The sequence below is a fragment of the Frankliniella occidentalis genome, unplaced genomic scaffold (genome assembly GCF_000697945.3).
Source record: "Frankliniella occidentalis isolate FOCC.00 unplaced genomic scaffold, Focc_3.1 Scaffold185, whole genome shotgun sequence".
Classification (NCBI taxonomy): domain Eukaryota; kingdom Metazoa; phylum Arthropoda; class Insecta; order Thysanoptera; family Thripidae; genus Frankliniella; species Frankliniella occidentalis.
Window position 1 is genome coordinate 21894 of NW_026267311.1, and position 27951 is coordinate 49844.

General features: G+C 46.3%; 5 protein-coding genes across 15 annotated transcripts in view; 3 read left to right on the forward strand and 2 right to left on the reverse strand.

The window, feature by feature from the left end:
- Nucleotides 1–6269, forward strand: part of LOC113211544 (SET domain-containing protein SmydA-8) — a 26694-nt gene extending 20425 nt beyond the window's left edge. Inside the window, exons 1-9 of one of the 3 annotated variants that reach the window (XM_026429936.2) lie at nt 49–595; nt 1344–1513; nt 2018–2155; nt 2327–2353; nt 3546–3794; nt 3882–4026; nt 4264–4721; nt 4800–5059; nt 5143–6269. In XM_026429936.2, coding sequence (XP_026285721.1) covers nt 563–595; nt 1344–1513; nt 2018–2155; nt 2327–2353; nt 3546–3794; nt 3882–4026; nt 4264–4721; nt 4800–5059; nt 5143–5366 — 1704 coding nt within the window. In that variant the 5' untranslated portion in view covers nt 49–562 and the 3' untranslated portion in view covers nt 5367–6269. Of the gene's footprint in view, nt 1–48; nt 596–1343; nt 1514–2017; nt 2156–2326; nt 2354–3545; nt 3795–3881; nt 4027–4263; nt 4722–4799; nt 5060–5142 lie in introns of those variants that run through there. The other 2 variants (XM_026429937.2, XM_026429938.2) reach the window with 2 other exon arrangements.
- Nucleotides 6270–6581: 312 nt separating this feature from the next.
- Nucleotides 6582–9261, reverse strand: LOC113211547 (uncharacterized). Of its 2 annotated transcripts, none has more exons than XM_026429948.2 (8): nt 8928–9261; nt 8710–8835; nt 8428–8601; nt 7725–8348; nt 7560–7631; nt 7329–7442; nt 7061–7105; nt 6582–6875 (listed from the first exon to the last, which is right to left on the reverse strand). In XM_026429948.2, the coding sequence occupies exons 1-8, from the start codon at nt 8968–8970 to the stop codon at nt 6715–6717; spliced, it is 1359 nt and encodes a 452-aa protein (XP_026285733.1). In that variant the 5' UTR covers nt 8971–9261; the 3' UTR covers nt 6582–6714. The 2 variants fall into 2 exon arrangements, with proteins under 2 accessions (XP_026285733.1, XP_026285732.1); XM_026429947.2 differs by having other exon boundaries at nt 7061–7198; nt 7290–7442.
- A 115-nt stretch (nt 9262–9376) lies between these two features.
- LOC113211548 (cytochrome b-c1 complex subunit 2, mitochondrial) lies at nt 9377–12025 on the forward strand. The gene is made up of 9 exons (XM_026429949.2): nt 9377–9538; nt 9923–10059; nt 10143–10334; nt 10431–10545; nt 10673–10774; nt 10851–11059; nt 11143–11359; nt 11435–11656; nt 11779–12025. The coding sequence occupies exons 1-9, from the start codon at nt 9494–9496 to the stop codon at nt 11863–11865; spliced, it is 1326 nt and encodes a 441-aa protein (XP_026285734.1). The 5' UTR covers nt 9377–9493; the 3' UTR covers nt 11866–12025.
- Nucleotides 12013–27951, reverse strand: part of LOC113211546 (nucleolar protein 11-like) — an 18157-nt gene continuing 2218 nt past the window's right edge. Inside the window, exons 1-17 of one of the 8 annotated variants that reach the window (XM_052272064.1) lie at nt 26566–26969; nt 24468–24654; nt 21743–21894; nt 21190–21452; nt 20671–20847; nt 20363–20578; nt 20116–20259; nt 19713–19892; nt 14421–14585; nt 14098–14313; nt 13882–14020; nt 13602–13772; nt 13276–13481; nt 13034–13191; nt 12751–12957; nt 12338–12659; nt 12013–12264 (exon numbers count right to left, since the gene is read on the reverse strand). In XM_052272064.1, the coding sequence (XP_052128024.1) occupies nt 12136–12264; nt 12338–12659; nt 12751–12957; nt 13034–13191; nt 13276–13481; nt 13602–13772; nt 13882–14020; nt 14098–14313; nt 14421–14585; nt 19713–19892; nt 20116–20259; nt 20363–20578; nt 20671–20847; nt 21190–21452; nt 21743–21894; nt 24468–24574 (2952 nt within the window). In that variant the 5' untranslated portion in view covers nt 24575–24654; nt 26566–26969 and the 3' untranslated portion in view covers nt 12013–12135. Of the gene's footprint in view, nt 12265–12337; nt 12660–12750; nt 12958–13033; nt 13192–13275; nt 13482–13601; nt 13773–13881; nt 14021–14097; nt 14314–14420; nt 14586–19712; nt 19893–20115; nt 20260–20362; nt 20579–20670; nt 20848–21189; nt 21453–21742; nt 21895–24467; nt 24655–24853; nt 25050–25148; nt 25259–26565; nt 26970–27236; nt 27417–27951 lie in introns of those variants that run through there. The other 7 variants (XM_052272070.1, XM_052272069.1, XM_052272068.1 and 4 more) reach the window with 7 other exon arrangements.
- On the forward strand, nt 15052–18397 carry LOC113211549 (mapk-regulated corepressor-interacting protein 1). The gene is made up of 5 exons (XM_026429950.2): nt 15052–15216; nt 15786–15907; nt 15990–16052; nt 16128–16181; nt 16258–18397. The coding sequence occupies exons 2-5, from the start codon at nt 15796–15798 to the stop codon at nt 16332–16334; spliced, it is 306 nt and encodes a 101-aa protein (XP_026285735.1). The 5' UTR covers nt 15052–15216; nt 15786–15795; the 3' UTR covers nt 16335–18397.

Here is a 27951-nt window from a genome sequence, read left to right on the forward strand (position 1 = left end):
GGGGGGGGGAGAATTGTGAAATGCGACAGGCCGACTGAAGACCCGGCCGCCGCGGCCGCACTCCCAGACGAAACACGTTTGCCCGCGCGGAGGCGGCCGGGCGCGCCCCGGCGGACAGGCACTAATTTGATGAGTTCTTTTTGCGATTTCGGGAAAAGGCCGCTCTACCCCGTTTCCTTTGATGCAGGGGGGGTCCTGTTGATGACAGCGGGGACAGGACACCCCCTCCCCGTCCTTTTCACTTATTATCTCCCTCGTCCTGAGAGGCGGCACTGTTCTTACAGCGTCCGTTTTCGTAAACAACAATTTTACGGCGTTTTAGGCCGGCCGGCCCCCTCGGCCCGCCCAGACGCGAGGCTAATCTGTGAAAAGGTTTTCAGCAGAGTGATGATGACCGCGGCGGCATGAGCCTGTGCCAACTCGAGCATGGCGTCTAGAATGTGATGCTCGGGCCGTGGACTTTAGACATTAAAAGTAAGCCGAGGGGGAGAAGACCGGGGGACAACCCCGACTCTGCTCATTGGCGTGGAGAATCGTCCATCGAGCAGCTATCGCCGGCAACATGTGTGACCACGACAGCCGGAAGCAACGCAACGTGAGTCGGGGAAGCTCTTTGAGCGATCACTCTGGGACTGGGACTTTGTTGTTCTTTTTTTGTAGGGGGGGGGTTGGTGGTGAGGCTGGCGATTCATTCCAAAGTGTGTACATCTATGCACATGACGGTTCGGTGCTGGGTCCGCTCACGTCGAGATGTTCGTCGTACGTCCTCCGTTGCTGTTGCTACTTTGCACCGCGGATGGTTCCTCATTCTATTTTTCACTTTTACGACCGAAAAGAACAAAAAGAGGAGAGAGGGGTGGGGAGCCAGCAGTCTTGGGATGCTTTCTAACTAAACGCTCTGGGCCCCTGTCTGGGCCCCTGTTGGGCCACGAACAGCTGCCGAAAACAGCTCGGTGACTTGTGGGTGGACGCTTGGGCGCGTCTCGAAGGGCTCGGGTCATAATGATGTCAATGCTGTGGGTCTTTATTTCCCGCGGGACCCAGCGAGAGGCGCGAACCGATTTCCTTTCTATATATACCCATCTCTCTTTTACCATTCCTCCATCTTTCTCTCTCACTCCCTCTGTTTTCCTGGCACGACAGGCGGCGGCGGCGGACAGAGAAAGACGTGTTGTGCGAATGGTGGTAATCCCCTACAAAAGCTTCTCGCTTTGTCGGGGATATTGCCAAGGAGCTGCTCATGAGTAAAACAAATAAAAGAAGAAAGCAGTATTTATCATTTCAGTTTGACCGATTTCAGCTAAACGTTGTCTCACCGTTTTGTTTTTGTTGGTCTGTTTCAGTCGAAGTCTAACAAAAAGAACCACAAGAGACAGCAGCAGCAAGCCAGCCAGCAGCTCAATAACAACAATATCAACCATAATAACAACAACAACCATGATCCGGACGACCCTGACTGGGAAGACTCGCCAGGAAAGCCGTACAAAGTCAAGATTTCTCCCACCATGGGTCGGTAAGAGCCAGTCCACGTCACACGCAGGCGGTTTGATCCGCCCCGCTCATTTCCGTAGTTAAACTGTACCGATCGCTCCACGCGTGTGGGTTCCCTAATCGCTCGAACCAAGGGGGTTTTCCGGCAGAAAGTGCGTCCGTTTGCATCATATTCATATGGCACATTACGGTAGCTTAGCGCCTGCGAGACCCGGGGTAGGCCACCCCGCAGCACAAGCATGCACTGCAGGTCGGACGTTGCCTACCTACCAGGCGCTCTGGGAGCTCGAAGAGGGCGAACAACGCATGTTCGTAACAGCCAGTGCCCGACGTACTTTGTGCGGTGCAAGGGCCTGAACGGGTGCGTGTAATGTGGTCCAGCTACGGAAGTGGGTGGGACGAATTGGCCACCTAGGATAAATGTTTCATGTCGTTTCAAAACGCTCTATCGGTTCTGTTGAACGAAGACGCACGCCGAATAAAAACCAGAAGGGGGATTTTAACGGACGTGTGCCAAATATTTCAGGTATCTGGTGGCGACGAAGGACATCGCCGCCGGGGAGCTCATCGTGCGAGAGGAGGCTCTCGTCGTGGGGCCGTGTCAGAACGCCAAGCCGGTGTGCCTCGGCTGCCTGAAGCAGTTCGACGGCGAACACTACATCAGGTAAGGGTGGGACGGGCAGCGCGGGGGTGCGGGGAAGAGGCACCCAGCGAGAGAGCAGATGGACTGAGGCAGTTGTCGTCGCGCGTGGAGGTCAGGAGGAGATGGAACCTTTGAATATTGCCCAGGGGACTGGTTTAAAGTGTTTATGCTTTTATATGTTTGTGTTATCAGGTCCTCTGACAACGAAGACTGTGATAGGTACGCCGCGGATCTCTTGAGATGTGGTAACAGTTTTTTTTGCTTGCGGTTACAGTTGTTTTTCGACATGGTTTGTGTGTGTGAGAGAGACACCTGGTGACATCCTTCCCCCATCAACCTATTATCCAAAATGGCCTGAAATAACCGCCCCTCTATTTTAATTATATAACTATGGAAATTCCTGAAGAGGAAAAAATATTCTTATTTCGGCATGCTGAGATTCGGATTTTTGTCTTGACTCTGTTAAATTTCCCTGGCAGTAAGTTACTGAAGAGACAGTGAACACTTGCCAACATCATAAATGGTGGTTGCCGAAACCGTGAGCTACTGTTGTTCCTGAGTGATTGGTTTATTTTCACGAATCCTCAAACTTATTTATTATTTTACTGAAGGCAACCACTTTTCCTCCAATCTTAACAGAATGTATATACAGTACTTAATGAACTGCGTTGGTTTGATGTGAGCATGAAACAAACTGCATCATTTCGTCTTGTTACCCTACTGATCGATTTGTTCTTTCCGACACATCCCTCTCATAATCTACTTTTATCATAGTACTACAACTACTACCTTAATCTTGAACCCGAATTCCCTACACACATAAAGCTCGCGAAGAGCCAGCCCTTCGATCGCGCACTTCCATCCAAACATTAGTTTGTGTTGGTTGAGGAACGCCTGTCATACTGAAGATAGGCAATCAGTCTGGCATCCGTGCACCAGTGTGGCCCACCCTCACCCTGTACACCGAGGGGGCACCAACTCCGAAATTTCGTGCACTGTGAATACACTCTAATAGTGAATATCACTGAATAATCACTGAATATCGCCTGAATACTGGAGGTATTAATCCCCTCGTGAACTGTGAATACTAGAAGTCACTGCCCCCTCGCTGTACACTTACCTGCAAAACTGTGGAATGGTCGCTATTGCGCTGTAGATTTGCGGAGATGCAAAGCGACACACTTCACACCTGTGAAAATGACTTTTGTAAATACAAATTATGTACCCGTTGGCGTGAAATAGTATTCTGGCGTGTGTGGGACTTTTTCTGGCATGAATCACCATTTTCCCCACCTCGACTTCTTTAGGACGTCTGCAACATAGATGATGGTCTCCTCGGCGAGGGTCTTCTCATGGTCGCCGACCAATACCAGCGACAAGCCCGGCTGACTCGCGCGCCCTCGGCCCACAGGTGCATGGGGTGCCAGTGGCCGCTGTGCTGCCCGACGTGCCCTGGCCTGGAGCGCGACGACAAGGCCGGCGGCCAGGCCGTGCGGCTCGGCCACACGGACGAGGAGTGCGCCGCGCTGTCGGCGGCCGGCCCGTCCGGGCGGCGCGTCGTGGACCTGAGAGCGCGCACGCCCCTGTACAACGTGATCGTCCCGCTGCGCATCCTGCTGCTGGAGAAGCAGGACCCGGCCCGCTGGAAGGCCATCCACAAGTGAGCACCAGGCTAGGCTCCCCACGACGATCCGCGCCGCCGATGGCTCCCGGCATTGCTTACTGACGTTGGCTCTTCTGTGTACAGGATGCAGTCCCAGGACGATGTTCGCCGGCAGATCCCGGGCGTGTGGCAGGCCAACCAGCTCGGCGTCGTAGACCGGATACGCAACGAGTTTGGCCTGCAGCAGTACCCCGAGGACGTCATCCACACCCTGTGCGGCATCCTCGAGGTGGGACTCGCCAGGGGCGGATTAAGGTCCGGCTGACAGGGGGGGGGGGTGCACTGTCGGTTGCCTACATACAGGGTTTTTGTGGCGCAAATTGCCTACCTTTCAGGCGGCTCTCTAGAGACGACAGGGGAGTGATTCCCCCTCCCCCTTAACCCGCGCCTGGGACCCGCATGTGGGGGCACGTCGACGCCACGTCCGGTTGGTTCGATCGAAAAATTGTGTTTCATGGCACTACAGGTGAACGCGTTCGAGGTGGGCGACGGACTGCGCGCGCTGTACGGGGTGGCTTTCCTGCTGGCGCACGACTGCACGCCCAACACGTCGCACTCGGACGACGAGCTCCGCGCGCTGTCCCTCCGCGCCTCGGTGCCCATCCCCAAGGGCCACGCCATCACCCTGAGCTACGCCTACACCATCCAGGGCACCCTCAAGCGCCGCGAGCACCTCAAGGAAAGCAAGTTCTTCGACTGCTGCTGCTCGCGGTGCTCGGACCCCACCGAGCTCGGCTCCATGTGCTCGGCGCTCGTGTGCCCGCGCTGCGGCCGTCCCTCCGTGCTGCCCACCGACCCCCTGCAGGCCGACGCCCCGTGGCGGTGCGTCCCGCCCCGGCTGGAGCCCCGGCCCGGCGCCAAGCAGGAGCAGCCGTGCCCCGGCTACGAGATGACCGCCAAAGAGGTCAAGGAGTTCCTCGACAAGTAAGTCACAATAAGTCACGCCCGACCCCGAGACCGGAACTCCGACTTCCGAACAGATCTGAACGCCCCACTTTGCAGGCTTACGGACGAGAGCGAGGCCCTGGACCACAACGACGTGGTGGGCCTGGAGGGCTTCCTGGTGAAGCACGCCGCGCGCCTGCACCCCAACCACTTCCTGCTGCTCGGCGCAAAGCACTCACTGTCTCAGGTGTACGGCAAGGTGCAAGGCTACCTCATCCACCAGCTCCCCGACGCTCTTCTAGAGAGGAAACTCACCATCTGCAGGGACATTCTGAGTATATTCGACCTTCTCGAACCGGGCGTGTCGCGGCTGAGAGGTGAGTCTAGCCTACCTGCCCTACTCTCTGTGCTCTTTGTGGCGTTGGTCAGCCGTTCACTAACCAATGCGCGTCACTACCAGGCATCACTTTGTACGAGATGCACGCGCCCATCATGATCCTGACAACGAGGCAGTTTGAGGCCAACGCCATCTCTCGGAAGGACCTCCGCACGCGTCTCCGCGAGGTGGCGTCCTGCCTGGAGCAGGCCGCGCACATCCTTTGCCTCGAGCCGGAGAGCTCGTCCGAGGGCGCGGTGGGCCGTGCGGCGCAGGACGCGTTGCAGAGGGTGCGTCAGTGGCAGTGACGCCCACTTGCAGCTTGCAGCACGGCCGTGACAGAGGACAGCGAAGTCTTCTGGGAGTGGCAACGTATACTCGCACTGTCCAGAAGTTATTGCTCCCAAGACAAAAAGTAATTCCCGTGAAAAACAGAACGTATATGGAACCTGTTTATATCGCACATGTATGATATATTCGCCATATACCAGCCATATGCGGGTTGTATACGGGTATATACGGATATATACGGGCACAAAGTAGACATATACAGCAAATATATGACCCATATACGTTTCGTTTTTCACGGGAAATAAATCAAAAAAACAAACAAACCCACCAGCACTTGGCTTATTGCAGGCTAGTGGAGTTCAGGTGGCTGTGATAATAAATTAATTTCTCAATTTCTTTTCCTAAGAGAGAGCTGCAAGAATGACTGCCATATCAATCGCATACAAAATATTTATGATCTGGATGAAGCCGTTTATACTATTCCGCTAGAAAATGTCAACAAATATAAACTAGCATATTCTATAATTCAAGATCGGCAACTTGTGAAATATCCTAGTTTTGATTACTATAAATGTTTCTTCAATAGGATAAGGTTTATGTTATAAGCAATCACAAATGTATTTTCTGTATTCATATTCATACTGTTGTATGTATTGGATAAATTTGCTATTCTTTGAGGAGCCTCATTAGCAAAATAAACATAACAATTGCAATAAAACTAAGAAAAGTTTGCTAATGAGGCACACCAAAGAATCAATGAAATACTTCATTAACAAAAATATGTGTTTACAATCAAATATAGATAGATAAAAAAAAAATAATGAGTCTTTTCCCTCTAGATTTACACTACATTGATTTTTTTAATTTCAAGGTAAAAGATAAAATCTTAAAAATAAAAAAAATATTACCTTTTTATGAAATTTTGTACGTTTCTGCCTACACATGCCTACACATTCATATTAAATGATGGCCACAAATTCATGCCATATTGAATGTCATCACAGAATGCAAGCATCGAGTATAAATCACAGTCACTGGGGCACATAAAAAATTAATTAAGCTGCGAGTACAGAGTTTCTGACAACAACGTACAATATTTACACAAATACAACACACACAAAGATATAAAATGTACCGCAAATGTTTTGGGAAGGCTAGGAAAATGCTCACAAGCCCTCTGCAAAACACATTTTCCATTGCAAAGAAATCAAGAAGAAATAAATCATTGCAAATGGAGAGGCAGGTTTTATATGTGAGTAAATTGCATAAACACAAAAATAATTATTACTATACAGCCATAGTTGTGTTAAGATTTCATTGATTAATTAAAAATAAGGTCAGGATTGGTTGGCAAACCCAAACATGCTATCGTGGCCTTTTTTTTAATTGCAGACGTTTCCTGGCTTCTTGCCGTTTCTTTTCAATCTCTTCTGGTGTACATTTTAATACAGCATCAGCCCTTGAGAGAGACTTTTTGGGAGGTTGGTGATTGGTCGCTTCTCCTCTCATTTTATGCATGGATTTTTCTACACAATGGAATAAATTTACATAATGTTAGTACTGGGTTTATTTCAGCGAATAATTTAACTCTAAGCCACACTCACAAATTTTACAGGGGAGTCATAGGAAAGAATCCTATAAGTCCCCTGCAAATTCGATACCGTGAAAGAAGGGTGCGGCTCAGAAGAAAATAAATACAATCAAGGCCTACCATGTTCTTCTTCGATCCAATCCAACAAATTTTTTGATGATGAACCTTGATGATCACCTTCAGCTGATAGAGGTGCAACTTCTCTCTTAGAAGGATGATGACTGTTGGCCTCTGCTCTCACTTTACTACAAGACTTCTCTACATAATAGAATAAATTATGAAACATAATGTAAATAAAGGGTTAAAAGTGGCTTTCATTCAGTACTTGATAAAATTAATCAAGACATACCATGCTCTTTTGAATGCAACAAAAATTTAGATGATGAACTTTTACATGGAGGCACAACCTGTTTCTTTGACATGGAAGGTTGATGCCTGTTAGCCTCACTTGCAGCTGGGAACGATGAGTTTGATGGCCCAGGTTTCTCCTGGGTTGCTTTTTCTTGAAGACAAAGAACATTGTCATAATGATGAAATACAATATATTAGAATTCTAATTTGAAAATTCTAACATGGTATGTAAAAAACTAGACACAGAGGAAACACACTTGGCACTTACTTTCACAGGCATCTAACATGTTGAGAATTTCTGGTGAAATAAATTCATCATCTTCAAGAGCATTACATGACCCTGAAATTGTTAATAAATTTTAAAAAATGAAAATAAAAGCCATTTTTAGATATTTAAGTATATAGAAAGAAGTTGTCAAAGATTAAAAATTACCTGGAATATTTTTGGAGTTAGAAATATCAGCATTATAAATGCTTTCTTTATCAGGCATCATGGATTTGGACTTCACAACTTTCTCCTCCAATTCACCAAGTGTTAGCAAAGCTGCATCATCAAAATCATCAAAGATAATTTCATTTTTGGATGAGCCACCTTTGTTATTGTTTTGCCTATCTTGACTTTTCTCGGTGTGAACTAACACAGTCTTCTGATTTTCAACAGGTTGTTTTTCATAAACATCATTAATTCTTCTACATACTGTTTTGGAGTTCTTCTTGGAGCTCAAGCTCAGCCGGTGCTTTCTTTTGGAGCTTGAAAGGCGAACCTCTGGTAGAGATGGAGTTTTGAGCTCTTTTTGGTTGTAGTCTTGTTCCAAATCTTGAGTGCATTTCAATAAATCTGCCCCTAATGAGTCGTCCAGCAAATCATTTAAATTTTCTTTGACACCTTCAAAACTTAATGAACTTGTTGTAGCAAAAGTAGTAGTGGAATTACTAGATGATTCTGATTTAGACGAGGCTGTTGGTTTTCTTAAAGCAGTGGGTGTAACAAGTAAATCCTGCCGCCTATTTGAAGGAGGTGGTGAGGCTACAGGTGAAGTTGACTCAGGTACACCTGCTGTATATGAAAATAAGTAAGTTGACTATAAAATTGAAAAATAACTGCAATAAGTCATATCTTTCAATGGCAAACATACATTTAAATCCAGCTGCAAGCGATTTTAACTTGTCAACAAAATTAGAAGCATCAAACATTTCAGGATCACATTCCCTCACAAACTGCCTGTTCTTTACGCACTGGATAAGCTCAACAGCTTTTGTACGTTTATGCACAGGTCGTTCAATAACCCTAATGGAGGGTTTATTGCTTTCTGGGAAATAAATAGCACATGTGTTATAGCTGTTATAGCTGTTATAGCTAAACAATATAAAAGAGAGAAATCCAGAAAGCAGGACAGGAACCATAAAGGGTAACTTACTTTGACCAGACCAATCCCAGCCGACAGAAAAGCACTCTTGACTGCTTGGAAAATCTGAACTTGAGCACATATCGCTATAAGTTCCTTGAGTATCTTCTATAGTAGCAGTTTTAGCATCTGCTGAATCTAAAAAAGCAAACACTACAATGTTTTAATACATGTTCAACCATATCATGTAAAGCTAATTATACAGTACAGAGGAAAACAAAACGAAATACCATGAGTTTTTATTATTTTTGAACGTGTTTTCGCGTCCATCATACACTTATTATTCTCGTGAGAGATATTTTGATTTATTTTGTGACTATGAGGTTGTACGGTTCCTCACAAACCTAACCTTCTCTTTCATGTATTTGATATGTTTTACATGTCAAAGGATACGAAAGATATTTCATTCAAGATACAACCAACGAAGCGAGGTGGGTGAGAAACAAATTCTAGTTCAAAAAGAAAATGTTTCAAACGACTATGTCAAACTTCAAAATCAAAACACGGAGAGCACTGCGCCTTCTTGAACACGAAGAAAAAAAGACAAATAAAGACAACGAGAGTCATGACCACAACGAAAAATTCAATTATCCAATTTATTCTTTACACAGTGTGATTCGAACGTACTTTTTTATCCCATTAAAAATTGAGTAATTTTCATCAAGTTGAAATAAATAGCAAGTAAACAATAGTTGATTTGTGAAATATACGACGTTTGTCGTTTGTCAGAAATAGTAGTCGCCATCTTCGCTCGGCGACCTTTCTCGCAGAAGGAGGAGAAGGTGCAGAAGTTATCATGTCCTCAAACATGGCCAAATTACCGCTTATGCGTCACATTGTCGTAAGTTTTCGCCAACACTGTGATCTTCTTCTTTCAAAATGATTTGAACGATGTCTTGACGTATTTCTGTTGTTTTTTGCGCGACTTGTTCTTAACGAAATGAAAGCTGTCGTCTGCAAGCTCGTTCAAATTCTCAGAGTACATTAAATCAGTGATTTATTTTTTTCTCTAAATAAGGTCAAAACATCGGTGATTCAGAATCACACATGTATATTTTCCCCCATGTACCTTTCAATGACTGTTGTTATCCATTGCGTTCCCTCTTCGGCCCTTAACCTCTTAGATGGTTTTCATCTCATTTAGTTTGGGGGTTTGGGTCAACACAATTCGTCATTGATTTGTTAGTATTAGCTATCAATGAAGTGTGTACCTCTTTGATTGTAGAAGCGTGGCCTGGGGTCTGCCGCCGCCAGGGCCCTGGAAAGTGATTTGCCTATTGAAACAAGTGTTTTGGCCAACAAGATCCAGGTTGTGAGTGTTGAATCTTCTTCACCGATTGTTCGAGTGGCCGTGCAGATTAAGTTAGTAACTCTCTATGATCTTTTTGTGTTCGGAAGTGTTATTTCTCATGTACTTATTTTTCTTCACCCATTGTCCTTTTCAGAGCTGGCTCACGTTACGAAACTGCAGACAACATTGGTGTTGCTCATGTCCTGCGGTCAGCCTGTGGCTTAACAACTAAAAGCACTTCTACCTTTGCCGTCACTCGTTTAATCCAGGAAAGAGGTGCCAATTTGTGGGCTGTGAATGATCGTGACTCAATATCCTATATTTTGGAGTGTTATGTTCAAGCCCTGTAAGTTTGTCTGTGTTTTAAGAGACTTTCAGGGCTATCTCTGTTACCCTACACCCTGTAACTTAAAAATTTGAATGAAACATGTATTTTTTGTAGGGAGCCCTGCCTGAAAGTTCTGCACAGCGTGACGACTGAACAGCTTTTCCATCCATGGGAGCTTGCAGAAAATATTCCTAGGCTGAAGTATGAATTGGCTCTGGTTCCTCCTCAGGTATTCATTCCCACTTTTAATCCATTTACAGTAAATGGATTCAGTTCATGTCCTGTTTAGGCATGCATGTTTAGAATATGTAGTCTAGGTAACACACATTAATTTTTTACAACTTATTTATTCTTAGGCTCGAGTTATTGATATGCTTCATGGTGCTGCTTATCGCACTGGTCTTGGTAACTCTCTCTTCATTCCCAAATATCTTGTTGGAAGTCAAGGGACAGAAACGGTAAAATTTTGGATGTCATATGAGTGCATGTTTTCTATTCCTATGCAATTACTAATAAATCTGTCTCATTTTTTAGCTGCATCACTATGTGCAAAATACCTTCCTGGGAAACCGCACAGTTGTTTCTGCCACCGGTATAAGCAACAATGCTGCTAAGATCTTTGCAGAAAGGTTAAACTTTGCAGAGGGAAGCGGCCTGGGAACCTCCTCTCAATACTACGGAGGAGAGCTTCGTAAGCGATGCAAGGGTCTTGCACATGTTGCTATTGCTGCAGATGGTGCAGGGTAAGTAGAATTGGTTCCAGAATCCCTTTTCTTTTCAGTAAATATGAAAACAAAATATTTTAATTGCCATTTTCAATTTTTAGAATTAACCAGAAAGAGGCCCTTGCTTTTGGCATTCTTCAACATGCTCTTGGAACTGGTGCCAAGGTTAAGTATGGTTCTGGTGCGGGATCACTGAGCAAGCTGGTGACTGAAGCTGCTGCTGGAGAACCTGCTGCAGTGTCGGCTCTGAATGTGTCACACCAAGATGCTGGTCTCTTTGGTCTTGTAATCAGCTGTGAGCCGAAAGTGGCTGGCCGGGTACGTTAAGCCTGTGAAATACTGCTGCAGTCTTATTGCTAATTTTGTTCCTGACTAATTCATAAACTATATTAGGTAACTGAAGCAGCTGTTAAGGCCCTGAAGGCTGGTAATGTCTCAGAGGAGGCAGTTAAGCGAGGCAAGAACGGCCTGAAGGCTGCTGTTCTTTCAGCCGCTGAGAACACTGGTACTCTGACTCAGGATATTGGCCAGCAAGTTCTTCTGAAAGGATCTGCAGATTCTGCTGCTGCTGTGGCATCTGCTATTGACTCTGTCAGCTCCAGTGATGTGAATAATGTAAGTATGATGTGTGTTGTATAAAGACTTTGGCTGTTGTGTGTCATTGCAGTGATGAAATACCTACTTTACTACCTTCGAACCTTTTCTCCTGTGAATTAAAAAAAAAATTGTTTTTGCAGGCTGCAAGGAAAGTTGCAAGTGGCAAATTATCAATGGCTGCTTTGGGAGATATTGCAAATGTACCCTTCTTGGATCAACTCAAGTAGAATGTAATGTTCTGTAAATAAATTGTAAATTTTACTTACATCTTGCTGTCAAGCTTGCACTGGTGCAACAACATCAATTTACGTTTGGAATGAATGCTGCTTGTAGGTAACAGCTCATCTTTACAGATGTGTTAATAAAAAATAAAGTATTCCAATTTTATTTAATTGCTTTATCTGCTATTATCCCTATAATAAGTCTGCATAAGTACACCAAGTTCATTTTAATAACAATCATCTTGTCAATACTTTATTGAATAATGAATCTGGATATTAATATAATCGCAACGTCTCAATAGAGTAAAAGTTATTAGTTAGTGTGTTTTGCTTCTGGAAAAGTTGTCCACATTTTACTCTCTCTAAAATGGGTTGTAAAACCTTTAAGTCTTCCATGTACTCAACCTGAAAATGTTAAACTTGTCATTAGTCAAATCAGAAATTTTACTGCCATACACATGTAAAGCTGACTTCATACCTGACTCTCCACCAATTCTTTGATGGCAAAAATTGTGCTGGATACACATTCATCTTTGGAAAGCAGCAACTGTTGATAGTGGCTGTCCAATAGAACTGCAGACCATTTCAATAGTGACTTAGAGTATGAAACATTTGCTGTCTGTGGTAAACTTTGGGCAATGTATTGTAATAAGGCCAAGCAGTGTGGAAGATTTAACCGTGAACGAAGATATGGTAAAATAATAGCTTCACTGAATGGTGTTCTTATTATGACGTCCAACAAAATTCTTTGACCTTGAGACAGTTCAACTAAAGCATTTTGGCTGTCTCTACTGTCATCCCTAAATAAAATAAATAGAAAGACAGAATTTAGAAAAAAGAAACAGTTTTAAAGATGATAACAAACCAAAGACTTAAGTGTTATGATCTTACTCTCCATCAACCTCCATCAATTCAGAGTCCACTCCATTTTCCATTTGATTTTTCATAGACTTAAAGGCACTAGCAGGGCTGTCCAGACAGAAGATTAGAATGCGAACAAGCGACTCCTCAGGAAAATCTGGCAACTTTTTCAAAAGTTGAATGATATCATGAATTTTTACTTTCTCAATGAGAAATGGAATCAATTCTTCACACAACCTGAGAAGTACACAGAAATAAGTAAGTATCAATTACTATAAACAGTTTCAAATTAAGGGAAAAATAAAATACTTACATAGCTTGAGAATAACCTTGAGCTACAAGATTTTCCACACTCTTCAAACCAACCCAGTCTTTTCTATTCACTGCATTTGTTTCAATTGAGGATTTTATGTTATCTGCATCTTCCCATGAAACATTTTCCATTTCTAATATTTGTTCAACTTCATTTGACTGCAAAAAAGAAAAAAGGTTCTTTAACAGAAATATTGATGAATACAAGTGATCAGAGGAGCAAGAGAAGTTACTTGTTCTTACCTTGGATTTTAAAGGCTTATGAGAGCCTATTAGGGCACATAGCCGTTCTGTGTCCAGTATGAAAGGAACCACAGCCAAACTGTTTCCAACAACCAGCAATAAGCTTGTTCCAATAATCCAAAGATTAGTATTATTTGAGAATAACTTATAATGTTGATGAGCTTGAACGAGCATGAATTGTGTATTTACTATTACAAGCATAGCACCTGAATTGTGTTTTTTAAAAATAAATGAAATAAGTAATTGATTTTTAACAAAAAGCCTGCATTAACAGGAGCTGGAAAATAATCCTGCCTATTCAAAAAATGACTGGTACACCAGTTTACCTTCTTCACTTGGGTCGGCTCCATATATTGCAAGATGATGAGTAGATATCTGGGTCATAGCTACAACATTCTTTAAGCTGACTGCTTTCACAGTGTATATTGCACATCCAACTCCACTTTGTTCGGAAGGAAATTTCTTCAGGGAAAGTGAATACAGCTGTCCGTCATTCCCTAATCAACAGCAAAATAAAATATAGTTTATTTTCAAAATTAATTAGCGACAGCAAGATGAAGAAAGAATGGAACTTTCCCGCCTTTCTCAGGTAAGGAATAAACATACATAAGGTAAGAATAGAAACAGATCCTTCAACAACCATAACCGTGTGACCAAGGAGTTTCTTGTCTGCCCGTTCCAATGGCACACTCAGCAACGGGGCACTTGTGCTGTCAACTTCTGAAATATACAGCTTAACACCTCCCTACAAAAATAAGAAATACTGAATCAATATAGATGACGAAAGAGTCAGCTCAGTAACATATCTAAAGCTTATCCTACCTTTTCTTGAGCCACTACGAAAGTTATGCAATCTGTACCATCCAATTTCATGAAAAAACAGTCCTTAATTGTCACATGAGAGGAAAGAGGCCCAGGCCACAATTTTCTTCGGTCAGACAAAGCTGCAGAAAGAGATATTGCAGCTCCATTTTTAAATACAACCACTGGCTCTGATTTGGATGAACGGTTTAAAATAGAATGAATAGGATGGTCAAACTGAAAAAGAAATCAGGGAAAGTGAAAAGAACCATTGAATTATAAATTTAAAATGCTTTAACCTCATAGGTAATACTTCACTACTTTTTGATGTTGTTAAAATGTACCTTTAGTTTCTTTAATTTATTTAAATCAACCTCTGTACTATCCCATGTCCGAACAATGCTCTGGTTAAAGACCGCAATGTATTGCTTGCCTACTTCATCATATATAACAGGAGCAGAGAGTTTGTCTTTACTGCTCCAGCTGCTTGCCTGCTTCTGATCAGCCAGCTATGAAAAGAAAAAGAAAAACGGTTGAGATTCTGTTGCAGTTACTGAAACGACCAATAGCTGTAAGACAGTTTAACCGCAATATTGATAGCCAAGAGAATAAATCCTAGAGAGATAAATAGTAGTTAGTTTGAAAAAATTTAAGTGTCACAACAAACCTTATAACGAATCACAATATTTTTGCCCAGTGTTACTATGGCACATCCAGGCATAGAATCAGAGGTTACACCAATGGGACTTCTGTCGATTAAAGGGCATAGTGGGTAACACGAACTGAGCTTTGCCATAGTGAAGTGAATTAACTAATACAAAGCAAGGACGTAATAATCAGCGGGCCAAAGTTAAAAACCGTAGGTAGTTTCTGTAAGATTTAAACACAAGCGACACTGATGCACATGTTTGGTTCTGTTTACTATTTATTCTCAGAAGCAGCAGCAGTAGCAGCAGAAGAAAGACTGAGATCCGACCGGAAGTATGAAAAAAAGGGCAGAAGCGACCGCTGAGAACGGAAATATGTATATGGTTGGCAATGTTGCTGACTTCCGGGTTTGTCTCTGATCGCAGTCTGACATCTCTCGATCAATTTGTAAATAAACAAGGGTGCGACTAGTGACTTCTGGAAAAAGCAATTGTAAGTGCAATTAGTTCTTCTTCGTTGTGATTCGATCAACATCGTCATTTTTGTGATTTCCCCTCATATTTCTGAACTTGAACTCTCTATTTTCGGCTATCTCATTACCAGAACAAAATTCGACAAGCATGCGATGACGGGTCGACGCTGCTCGGAAAGTGCAGTGCCCTATTGTTTTTTATTCTGATTTGAAAGACCTAAAGTATTTATTTCAACGAAACATTTGTCATATCTCACATTATTCATCTCACGCGAGGTGCTTAACATGTCAATCTTAGCAGATTACTTCTAAGCCTTATTCTCTTTTTTAATCGGACCATAACCTTCATCACCCTCATGACATGTTCGTGGTATATTTTTGTTTTAGCTCTTTGATGTCATAATTCCACGACGATTTTTTGTAATTTGTCTCATTTTATTTGCCGAAGCGAACTGTTCACATTGCTCATGACCATATTAAACCTTTTGGTTTATCCCTACTCACAATTTTCTCTCTTGAGATGAGTTTCTAAATGTACTCTGAACACTGCTGTTGACTGATTTTGTTTATATCTATGTTATTTTTGTAGGTTTGTTACCATGAATCAGATGCAGTCTGTGAATGGGAAAAGGCCTGTGCAGGCCACTAGGTTTCGAGATGATCGAACTCAAACAGCTCAACAGGATGAGCTAATTAGGTTTATTTACGAATGTAAGCATCCCTAATGATTTTTTCACCTATAACTTTTGTTCTTTTGGCTTCATTGTCAATATTTAAATATTTTATTTTCCAGCTTGGCATAAAGTTTCTAGGGAAGTGGAGCAGCACAGCCAAAATGGTGCAGAGAATGGCAAAGGTAAGCATTACATTGATTTTTGTTTAAAATGACCCAGAACTCTTAAAGCATATTAATTTTGTTGTCTTCTTATAGGCGGAGCTTTAGTTTATTACTATTGTGATAATGAACCAAATCCTGTACTTAAAGGTATGTTAAATGCAAGAAGTTTAAAATACTGTTTTCCTAAACATTTTGTACCAATACATCTATTCTGGCTCTACAGATTTTCAACCTTTTGACCTCGAAGACTGGTGTAGAAAAAGACTTTTGACAACCAACAGGAATCAACCATCAACTTAGGTTCTTTTGGGATTTGAACAACATTGCAGGCTTGTCTGCACTAATTGTCTCTCTTCTTCACTGCCAACATTTGTTGCAAGCGGTCTTTCTTTTCCTTTCTTAAAAATTGTATTTCATTGTCTACAATATTTCAGTTTGCATTAGTCCACACTGATTTTCATAACATGGAAAAATTTCATGGAATACTATGCTGAAATAATGTAAAATTTTGCTACCAGTTGTTTATTGTGTAATTTTACCATTGACATAGGAAGCAGGTATTTTAATAGAACCTATCTGTGACACAGAAGGAGTAAGAAGACAGAACAGAGTTAATCTTCTGTTCATTATTAGCATGTACCTATGGCAGTTTTGTTCCCTTAGGTTCATGATTATCCTTCTTTGCATTGTGGACTGTGGAAAGTTAAAGCTGTCACAATCTTAATTCTTGTGTAAGGCTTCTTTGTAAGAAACAAAAGGATTACCCTTTTTTCTTCTTTTTTTCTCTCTCAAGCTAGTTCTTGATAGCAGTGTTTTTTTTTTTTTGTTTTTGTACTGACAAACATGTAGGTTGTGGTTGTGTATGAGATGTGGATCTTTGTGTCGAACTGCTTCGGCTATGTCTACTGTACACGGTTGTGGTTGGCCTAGGTGGGATGGGCTATGATTTGTTTAACTTGTGTTGCAAACTTCAAAATACTTTAAATAACTAAATGTTTGTCAGTATTTTCTTTTAACTTTGGGCCTGGGCACCAACTGAAAATGCCTAAAAGGTTTCCTTGTTTTATTTTTGACCATTCCATTATTGCTGTTAAAGTTAAGTTTCCTGGATTGATTCACTTCAATTTGTGTACCTAGCAACCTATGGTGTATTTTAAGTTAAAGACATTTTCAAATTTCAGTTCATATTTTGCCAGAATAATTTTGTGTTCTTACCTTCAGGGCATGCAAACTTAAATCTAAATTTGATGTCAAATTTGAGTTTTTCTGTTTATAACTTTTTTACGCTAGCCGTTTATGAGCTATAGCTGCAAAAATTTCTCTAAAAGGTTAAGTGTGCGTGCCCTACTGATCTTCATACCAATCAGAAAAAAACCATCAAACATTTGTTTCTTTTCTATCTATCTGGTGGTGTTAAATTGTGAGTACATAGTGTACTCATCTATTGATTTCATAATAATACTGCTTCTGTCCTTTTGAGAATTTGTGTGGGTACCTATATGATACCAGTTTGCATTTGAATATGATTTCTCTTTGATTTCTTTTGTTTAGTATTTCCTCCAATTTCATTCTATTGGGCTCATTGTGACTGTTGCCATGTCTAGCATTTGTTACAATTAAGTTGTTTAGTCCCTCAGCATTACAGAATTTTGCCTTTTTATCAGTGTCTTGATTCTCTAACCACTCAAAAAACTTATAGTTTCTTAATTTTGTTTAGTGATCCAGATGACGTGGTAAAATGTGGTACGAAAGTGCTCGAGAAGTGGTGTATAAAATGACCTCTAGACATTGTGATATATCTGTTAACCATTATCTTATTTGTCAGAGTGGTGTAACACAGTTTTCTGCCTTTGCATAATTTGTTTTATGCAAGATAGCATACATCTATTCCGTAATCTTGTCTTATGGATTCTTTTTCAAGTAATGCTATAATTTCTTGGCTCAGTATGCTTCAAGAAATGTAGTGTTTGTTGTTCTTACTTAGACATGTCTGGAAAATTTTTAATTAGACATTTATACCTTTATTGTAAAAGCTAGTTGTTTTTAGATTCAACTGTACTTTGATGTATATTATTTGATAGGTTTCCAAATTCTTCAATTACGTATATGAAAGATAAAAAGGTTTTACTAGCCAATGATTTTCTATCATCACATTTTCTGCATTTTATAGAGAAATAGTATGGCTCATAATTTTTTAGGTCGACAGAATACACATACTACTTTATGTGCACAATTGTTGAAGTTGTTCTTGTCTCCATCTAAAAGATCTAGTAACATTCCTCGCTGTTCTCATCAAAAGATTGTACCTTCTGAGCTCGCTTAAATTCTAGGTCTGAAATAAATAACTGACCAGCAGTTGATAATGTTGTTTGCATTTTCAAAATGTCTTGTATATTTCCAGTAGATTCAAGATGTATTTGCGATACACCATCAAAGGGAGTTGAAAATTACACTTAATTTAAAAAACAACAACATATAAACATATTTTAATTTTTGGTAGATTACAAAAGTTACAAGATATTCTTTAATGGCAAAATTCTGTTGAAGGTCTGATTAAATTTAGTGGTGCCTCTCCAGATTAAAATCTTTCCCAGACTTTACTTTGATTAATGAATGAACCAATTACATTAGATCAATAATTATGATTATAAACCATACAGTAGAGAAGAGAGAAATATTTATAACGAAACAACAACTAAATTGAAAGTCTGTTGATTTTCTAAGTAGGAAAGAAAAGGTAACCACATAGAACGCGGCAAGTACGGGGTTGCCTCGTTTGTTCGGTTGGGTTTTCCTTTTTAGTAACAAAAAATCTTGTCTCGCAGTTCTTATCACTCACTGAAGATCGCAGGTCACAAAACAATCTCTAAAATATGATCAAGATCTTTTTTTGTGTCGAGTAAGTAGAAACTGAACAATATTCCTTACCATAAAGCCGACACTGTATGTCATAGTCTTTGAGAGTCTGTACACGGAAGGACGCCTGGCTCCTAGTTTCGACAACAGTACGAACACGACATTTCCCGAGCATGTCAGCCCTTTTGTGCCAGTCCACAGCTAGGTCCTTCGAGGATGTTCGGAGGTATACATGTAGTGTATCGTCCTGACTGGGTCAGGACGCAGCCGTCTCCGCGTTCTTTCGGGCTCGTCTACCGAGTCCATCAGTCTTGTTCACCACCGTGGTGTGGCGTCACGCGCAGTGTCCACATTTCAAGCGGCCCCTGACGCATTTCTCCGTCTACCACGTTTGAGGGCGTCCTGGATCTCCTGCGGTGTTTTCCCCTTAGTCTCGACCAGGAACAGGAAGACCACGACGCTCCCCGCGAAGACGATGGCCGCGAACATCCAGAATGTGGTGTAGATGCCAACCGCATTCTGGAGGGGATCGAAACCCACCGTGGAGATGAACACCATGATCCAGTTGGTGATTGTGGCGACTGACATGGCCGGTCCCCGGATATCGATGGTGAAGACCTCGGTCATGTAAGTCCAGGGGATTGGTCCGTAGCCGATGGAGAAGAGCACCATGAACAAGCTCATGGTGAGGATGGGGATGATGCCGTACGGCACCATGACCTCCGGCTGATCCTCGTTCAGGTGCTAGAACGCGAGAGGTCAGAGCGTGAACATCCGAGAGCGCAAGGGTGGGAGCCAGTGCTGCTGCAACCACTAACTTACCAAGATAAGCAAGTAAATGCCGAGGATGACGTTGGATATGACGCACGCTGCGCCGGACACCAGGAGAAGAAGCCGGCGTCCAAATCTGTCAACCAGGAACAGGGACACCAGGGTGGCGCCAGCCAGGCAAGCGCCCATCACGATGGCGGCGACCTCCTTGGACAGCGTGGAGCCAGCCTTCTGCAAGAGAAACAAGCGCAGCCACCCTGCCGTTAGGCCAAGCCCACAACACGAGCACTAGCTTGGCACGGCGGTACCAAACGATGCTAGGGGCGTCTGGAAGAATGGTCGCGGCCGACTGAAAAGGCACGGGCAGCACAGGGGTTTCCACGGCACCCAATCGCGACCTTAATCTGGTCGGACTCTATCGGCGGAGACTTGAAACGTGTGAAACTGTACTTACTTCGAAAATTTTGGCGGCGTAGAAGACAACTGCGCTAACGCCACTCAGCTGCTGGACAATCATGAGGTTCATGCTGAGGGCGAGACCCAGCTTGGCCTCTTTCGTCGTGAACGCCTCCTTGAGGGTCTTCTTGTTCTCAGCAGCCTGTCAGCACAACACCACGTTAGTTGTCACCATTCTCACTAGCCATGCGCCGCCTGCTCGCCCAGCGGTGGTTTTCTACAAAAACGCCCGTGACAGGACGTACCGCCTTGAGCTCGTTGCTGATGTCGTCCAGCTCGGCCTGGAGCAGGTGCTCGGGGTAGTCCTCGCCGCGGAACATGATGAGGGACCGCCGGGCATCCTCCGGCCTGCCCTGCTGCAGGTACCAGGTCGGCGTGTCGGGGAAGAAGAAGAAGGCTAACGCGGCGACGACTGGCACGCAGGCGCAGATGACGCTGATCCAAGTCATCGGACCTGTGATCTGAGAGGAGGGGAAGTGCGCTTCGAATGAAAAACCCAATACACACGCATTATTATCCGATGGAAAACTCGTCGACGCCGTATTATACTCACCGCCCAGCCGAGAACATAGGCGAAGAGCACGCCGCACGTGTGCAGGAACTGGAAGAACCCGCCCAGCGTGCCGCGCACCGACTTGTGGGCGATCTCGTTGGAGTACAGCGGAGCGATCATCGAGATGGAGCCGATGGCCGCGCCGATGATGAGGCGGGCCAAGATGATCATCCAGGCCTGCGGGACAGGGAGGCATGGGCGTAACTCGGATCCATCCGGTAAATCACGGGAGCTCGGCTCGGCGCCTGCGATACTCGGGGTAGGCCACCCCGCAGTACACGCATGCACTGCTGGCAAGGTGTTTGCCTACCCGGCAGGCGCCCTGAGAGCTCAGGTACTTGGGGGCTGAACTCGGCAGTTTCGTTAACAGTCGTACTTTGTGGATGGTCGCGCGTTCGGTATCCAGCGCGGGTAGGCCGTGCCGCTGCGCCGCAGCGCTGGGCGGCCTGCCTACCCTGGCCGCTGCAGGCGCTCCACGGGCCGAGCACGCCTTTTCGGCACGATAAGTACACTACTCACGTTCTGCGCGAAGATGATGAGCAGCCAGGCGCAGAAGAGGATGGGGCTGAGGGCCAGCATCATGTTCCTGCGGCCCCACTTGGCCATGGCCGGGCCGGTGGGTAGCGCGGCCAGCAGGGCGCCCAGCGGCATGAAGGCCCCGACCAGCGAGTACTCGGTCGAGCCGAGCTCCCAGTCGGAGCCGGTAATGTTGCTATACTGGAGTCGTTCCGCCGCGGAGGTCCACCCCATGGTGGTGCCCATGCAGACGGCGAAGAGGCAGGCTGCACAGGCAACATCACGTCAGCGCCCACCTTATTTATGTCGGGCCACGCCGGGCTACCCCTCCACCCGAGGGGCGCTTCACTATAAATTCAAGCGGACACCAACTTTTCTGTTTTTCTTGATTTTTCTTTTTAAAGATTCTGATAATTTTTTCTTATATTTTTTTTCCCCCCCCCCCCCTGATTTTCCCTTGATTTTTTACTGTTTTATTTTTAAGGGTGTACGCTGATTTTATTGTGAGTGAGGCACTCCTCGCGCCTTCACCACTACAGCAGCGGGACGTACGTACCTGCGCCGGCGCCCAGGTACTGGAACAGCATCCTGCCGCCCTCGGGCCCGGACTGGACCCCGTGGCTGGGCGAGCCGAGGGCCGCGGCGGCAGCCTTGGCGTCGTGCCCGTTCACGCCGTTCTTCTCCATGGCTGCGGTGGTGGAGACAGGGCTACGCATAGGGAGAGAGAGAGAGGAGGGCGTCAGTGACAAGCAGCGGGCAGCACTTCGCACAGCAAACATTCACCCCCCGATCGAAAAGAGGAATAAGAAGAAACAAATAAGAGAAATGGTCAGGCTAAAATTGACTCGGATATCTCCTCCTTTTCGACCACTGATACCGCGCGCCCGGCCCTGATCTCGAGCCCGCCTCTTCCTTTTACATTACTTATTATCACAATAAAGCAGCTGGCAAAGGTCACGCAACGGCGCCGGCGCCTCCCTCCTCTATGTTGTTTATCGTGGAGTCTCATTCTATCGCATATTCGCGCCGATCCGATTATACTCCAGGAGGGATAGCGGGCACGTCAACCTGAAATCGGTCGTGTGGACTACGTGCATGATAACGCGAGCTGCGAGCTGTCTATCCGGTCTGTCTGTCTTTACGAGGAGCCCGTACCCCGTACGCGTATCGCACAACAATGGACAAGGCCAGCTGTCAATTCGTCAGTTATAGTCAATAATCTGGCACTATATTAGGTGTACTGAACCTTTAGCGAGCACCCATTCAATAAGACGAAAACGGTGTGGAAATTCCTAAGTGTACGGAATCACGTGTGGTTAAAGTGTGTACTCAAATTGGATCCATTTCGATTGGTAATACAACAACCAACAGCTGCCGGGCGGTCGGCCGAGGGCCCGGGTGCGAGCGCCAAGCGTCAACGCGCAGACCAACAAGTGTCATTGACATACAAATAGCCTCATCAACCTCCGCCTCGTAAATCCACGGTGACGAGTGAGTGTGAAGTTGAGAGCTTCTCTATGATGAAGGCCAAAACAATCTAATTCCTTTCTGTTCTCAGTTATCCCCCCCCCCAAATCTCCCTAACTCATTCACGCCCGCCCTGCCCTGCCACTCACGACACACCTAGATGCCGAGCCCCCCCCCCCCTTCCCCTTCCCCTTTCCCCTTCCCGAAACCCGCATCTACGCATATTGTCGAGTGATTACTATCGGCCGGATCGATACAGCGTCACCGCTATGGCTGCTCAATTCTAGCATATTGGCATGCGGGTGAGGGCCCATCGCCCATCACGACCATCTTGAAGGTTTGCCGTAGAAAACACCAGGGAGACCCCGCCTCCTGGAGCCTGGAGGTTTACGTTCGTCTTATATTCTTCCTCCGCGACGCGTCGTATTGTGTTCGCAGTCTAATGTCTACAGCTTGCAAATAAATAACTCTTTTAGTTCTGTGCGGGAAGTTCCATGTCACAGCCATTCTTCCAGACGACATAGAGCCCATTACGATTGACACATTTTAAGACATTATTGTCACTACTTTTTATGTCACGAGTTTCCGAAGCCGCGCCAAAACCGGTTTCTTTCTATAGCCTGACTTCATTGACTTTAATTTCTTATCTGATGAGTGTGAGGACCAATCTATGTGCTGATGAGTCGCCCCCATATGGCGCCACCCTTTAACGTGATTTGTAAGAATTAGAGAAAAATATGCCAAGAACAAAAAACAACAACAACAAAACAAATACAATATGCTTCCAAGGTATGCGGACTATCTCTGACTTTAATAACAGAGGAATGTCCCGCGACCCATATCTCCCGATCAGCGCCATGGGTAAAGGTATTAAGATTACATATTTGAATTGAGTATGATGAAAACTTTGCTGATTACAGTGCAGCACTATTTTCCTACAGTTGGCGAAAAAAAGTCACTTAAATTAAGCTGGCAACTTAAGTGTCGTTTTTTGTTGCGTACACACCTGCTGCCATGCTTAACTCTTTACGATAAAGTGAGAAATCATCTGTATTTTTCCACGGTCATCGCACGAATTTTCGCTGATAAGGCGATCTCGATCGCCTCTTGTATTCCTCCACTGGTCACTATCACAGGAAAGTCATAATTTCCCAATTAATCAATTATTCTCGCCCTGCAGCAGGTGCGGTGCGCGCTCGGCAGAAGAGTCAAGAGACAACGCTAACACGCGCGGCCCGAAAGGGATCGTCCAGAAATCACGTCCGCTTCCCTCACAAGGGGAGGCAAGTGTATATTCCCGATCGTGTCCAAACTCATTATATTTGCTTCTTAGCTATGTAGGTGACGAATGCTGACCATTTTTTTTCTGAGTGTCATATGGCGAGACTCCCTATAAAAGAGTATAATTTCGAAAATTACAAATTTCTACTTTTGTACAAATATTAAGTGATATTCTGACTCAAAATGAGCGTTGTTTTTTTTTTGGGGGGGGGGGGGCAGGTAGTTCCTCTGCCACTTTTCGACTTGAGACCTCTTTCCGTGATTTTTGGCCCAAATTCAATACTTTTTCCATTATATGCTCCCCTAAAATACCCCAAAAATTGACACTAAGGAAAAAATTCTACCGTCAGTCGTTATCAACATAGATAAGAAACAGACATACCGAGTTTGGGCAAGATCGGGAATTTACACTTGCCTAAGTCCCCTTGTCAGTTTCATTCGGCAAATTACACGGGAGCTCGGCGCCTGCGAGTCTCAGGGTGGGCCACCCCACAGTACACGCATGCACTGCAGGCAAGGCGTTGCCTACCTACCAGGGCGCTATGAGAGCTTGCAGAGGCTGAACCAGGGCCGGGCAGGCCAGAGGCGGCAGGCCAGGCAGGCCGCACCAGCGTCCGGGGCCCCGCATTAACATTAGCATCGCTAGCGGAAATCCGGGTATTTTATGTTTGGTCGGCGCTTCACACCCTGAAGTTCGTGGCCACAGCCGCCACAGCAAACCTGAATATTAACCAGCAAATTGTGAGCAGGAATTTTGTTATTTTGAAGTCGATTGAAGCGGGGGGGGGGGGGGTATTGGTGTTTGAGGGCCCTATGTGTCGTGGTGGTGGCGGACGGGGCCCGTTACCCTCTCAGTCCGGCCCTGGGCTGAACTGGTTCAGGTTCGTGACGGCGAATGACGGATGACGGACGTACTTACTGGATGATTCCGAAGAGCTCTGGTGGATTTCGGAAACGTCACAAGTTTTCGGAACAAAAGTTCACTATATTTCCCCAAATCTTGGAGGATCTTTTTGGATTTCCCCCCATTTGAATTTGGTGAAATAAAACTAGAGAAGACTTCAGGTAACCTGCGGTCGTGATACTAAACTACCTTCTGGCGTTTCGAGTCCATTTCTGAACGTTCCAACGAAATCAACATACTTTTCCCGGACCTTTTTCATTTCCCCGATGGCCAGATATGCAACAATCCTCAATTCACAATGCACACATGCCTCATTCTCGCGGTCCACGCGACACCGCGGCTGCCCTTGTAGTGCGGGGAAAACAGGAGAGCTGATGGTCACACTTCACGCGGGACAGTACTGACACCGCGACTGGTCCTCACACTAGGGAGCCTGGAGGGGGGAGAGTCGCAGAGGTCACGTGACATGCTTCGCTCTGATTGGTGCGGTTCCAATGTGTTTTGGCGGGGTCCAGCACAATGCCTCATACCTGCCGAGCTTGCACCGGAGGGGCCAGCCTGATCGTCTGCTAGCTCGGACTGCGCGTGCGCGCCAGCCAGGTATGAGACATTTCACATAGCTCAAAAACGCGTTGGAACCCGCCGGGCCCATGGTCACGTGATCTCTGCGACTCTCCCCCCTCCAGGCTCCCTACCTCACACCTGCCGTCACCTCACCTCGCCTCTGCCCCCCTCCTCTCCCGGGTTCCTGCATTGGACCAACAAACACAGTGTGCCTTCGCCAGGTGTCCACACAACATCCGCAAAAGCAATCGTCCGAAATTGAATTTTTCCCAACGGAAAGACTGCTGCTTGCAGCTATTTATTATTATTATATTTTTTTTTTTTTGGGGGGGGGTGACGGAGAGTTACAGGCGGTCACAGGATACTTGTAAAACCGAGCCAATTTTCGGTTCCATAAAATTGGTAGAAAAACAGTGATATCTCTCTCTCTTTCTGTCCGCCGGGCCCGGAGCCGGACTGCTCTTCCTCGTCGTGCACTGGCCCACTGCCCGGTGGCCGGTGGCCGGTGGCCGGCGCTGTCGGCCCCCACCGTACGTCCCCAAGGCCGACGCGGGCAGGCGCGCGATGTGCGTCCATCGCCGACCAGCTTCAGTCACTACTCACTCACTTAACGCGCGCTACAAGGGTCCACGCAGCAGGATAGGCCCAGCTCAGACTTGATTTCATATTAGCGCGTCACACGCGCGGCCAGGACTGGACCCCTCCCCGCTCTCCTCTCTTCCCAACCACCTCAAATTGAATGCGCAGGAACACTGGTCAATAATCAACTTCCTTCTTACCTGAGTACTATAACTAACGAACTGACAAAAAAAAAATGAAATAGCTGCCCAGTTATTATTCACCAAATAAAAGAAACAGAAGGAATACGGTCGTGCCGCGCGCTTGTTTGAACTCGTACTAGTAAATTGAGAGTGGCCGGCAGCATGATCCTCCTAATTGCTCGCGCCACAGGGGTGCCACACCTCTGTTCCGCGTCCTCACACCACACCCCGCCCCACCCCATCCCACCCCTGCGGTGCACGACACACCCACTCACGGAGTATCCAAGTCTAATAAAAGGCGGCCGCGAAAGTAAATAAAGAAGGAGCGAAAGCGTTGGTCCCCAAGGCTGCGCGCGGCGCGCGGCGCGCGGGGCGTGGCTGGCCTGGGGGCGTAGTACTCACCGTTCGGGTGGTCAACTGTCTAGCTCGGGCGTCCTCACTGCTGCGGGCCCAAGCAGTAAATAAGACGAGTCGCGGTGGCCGCGCGGGACCCCGCAGGCAGGCGCACGGGCGGCGGGCGGGCGGGCCGCACCACGCCACCGCGCGCGGGCCTGCGCGGGACCAGCCCTCCCTCTCGTGTATGGAGGGGTGGGGCGGGGTCGCCGGGCGCCTCCCGCGCTCAGCCCACCCCCAGCCTACTACCCTTCCTGCCCTCACAATCAGCCCGGGCCGCCTCCTCGTCTCGGTTTGCTGGTCTTCCCTCCCCCTTTGGCCCGGTGGAGTGGTGGGGTGGGGTGGGCGCACGCCACCACCACCTCCACTACCACCACATCACTCGGCGCACACGCGTCCCGGACTGAACAAGTCGCCGCGCGACTTGGCAGGAATGCAGAAGGGAAGGTGGGGAGGAGGGGGAGGAGGAACAGGGAGGAGGAGGAGATGGGCGGGCGTGTGGCGCGGCGGGAAGAGCGAGGCGTGGATGGGGTGGGGTGGGTCGAGGGGGCATCACCACGACCACGGGAAAAAGTAAGAGTGTGTCCGGGGTGTGTATTAGTGTGTTGTGGTGATGCGCCGTGTAGAACGAAGGCCGTGTCCGGGGCGAGGAGTTGCACATTGTTGGAGGATACATTTACCTACAGGACTGGGACCAACCAAAGATGCCGGCAGCAATAAGCGTTGATCTCGGAAAGGGTCGGCAGTCGGCGGGATGTTGTGTTGTTGCCCGAGGTGCTGATCAGGCGGCGGAGGCGGGACTACTGAGGACCGAGATGCACTGAACCACAAACAAATAGGTCTCCTGAATGCAGCCGCACCTGCTCCTGCTCGTGCGAGCGTGAGTCATGCCAGGACAGGAATTAGGGCGCGGATTGTTGTGCTTGCAAGTGGCGTCACGCGAAAGGTGATTGGGGCCTGGCTCATCGGACGGTCACACTCTCCAGGGAGATAGTGGTCACAAAAGTGCGACTCGGCCAGTGTGTCGCTCCTTGAGGCGGGGCGTGGCGGGGCGTGGTGGGGCGGGGCCGAGTGTTCCGGTGTGGCCGGCAGGCTGGCCGGCACCGCGATAACGCCCCAAGGTCAGCTCAACGCGACACCGCGGCGTCGGCGTCCTGGCGAGTCCAGCCCGTCCAGCCACATGGCGGCCGGCGGTCAGTCCGGGCGAGGCCTTCCTCGGGGACCTCGTTAAGGACATGACGACGGCCGTCCCCCTTCGTGGACATCCTGCTCGGGCAGGACAGGAAGGGTCGGGGCGGCCGGGGCCGGACCCCTTCTTCGTGCCTGCCCCAAACCCTTCAATAGTTCACCGTGTGTCCTGCAAGGGACCATTCACGCAAGACAACCTTCCCCCCC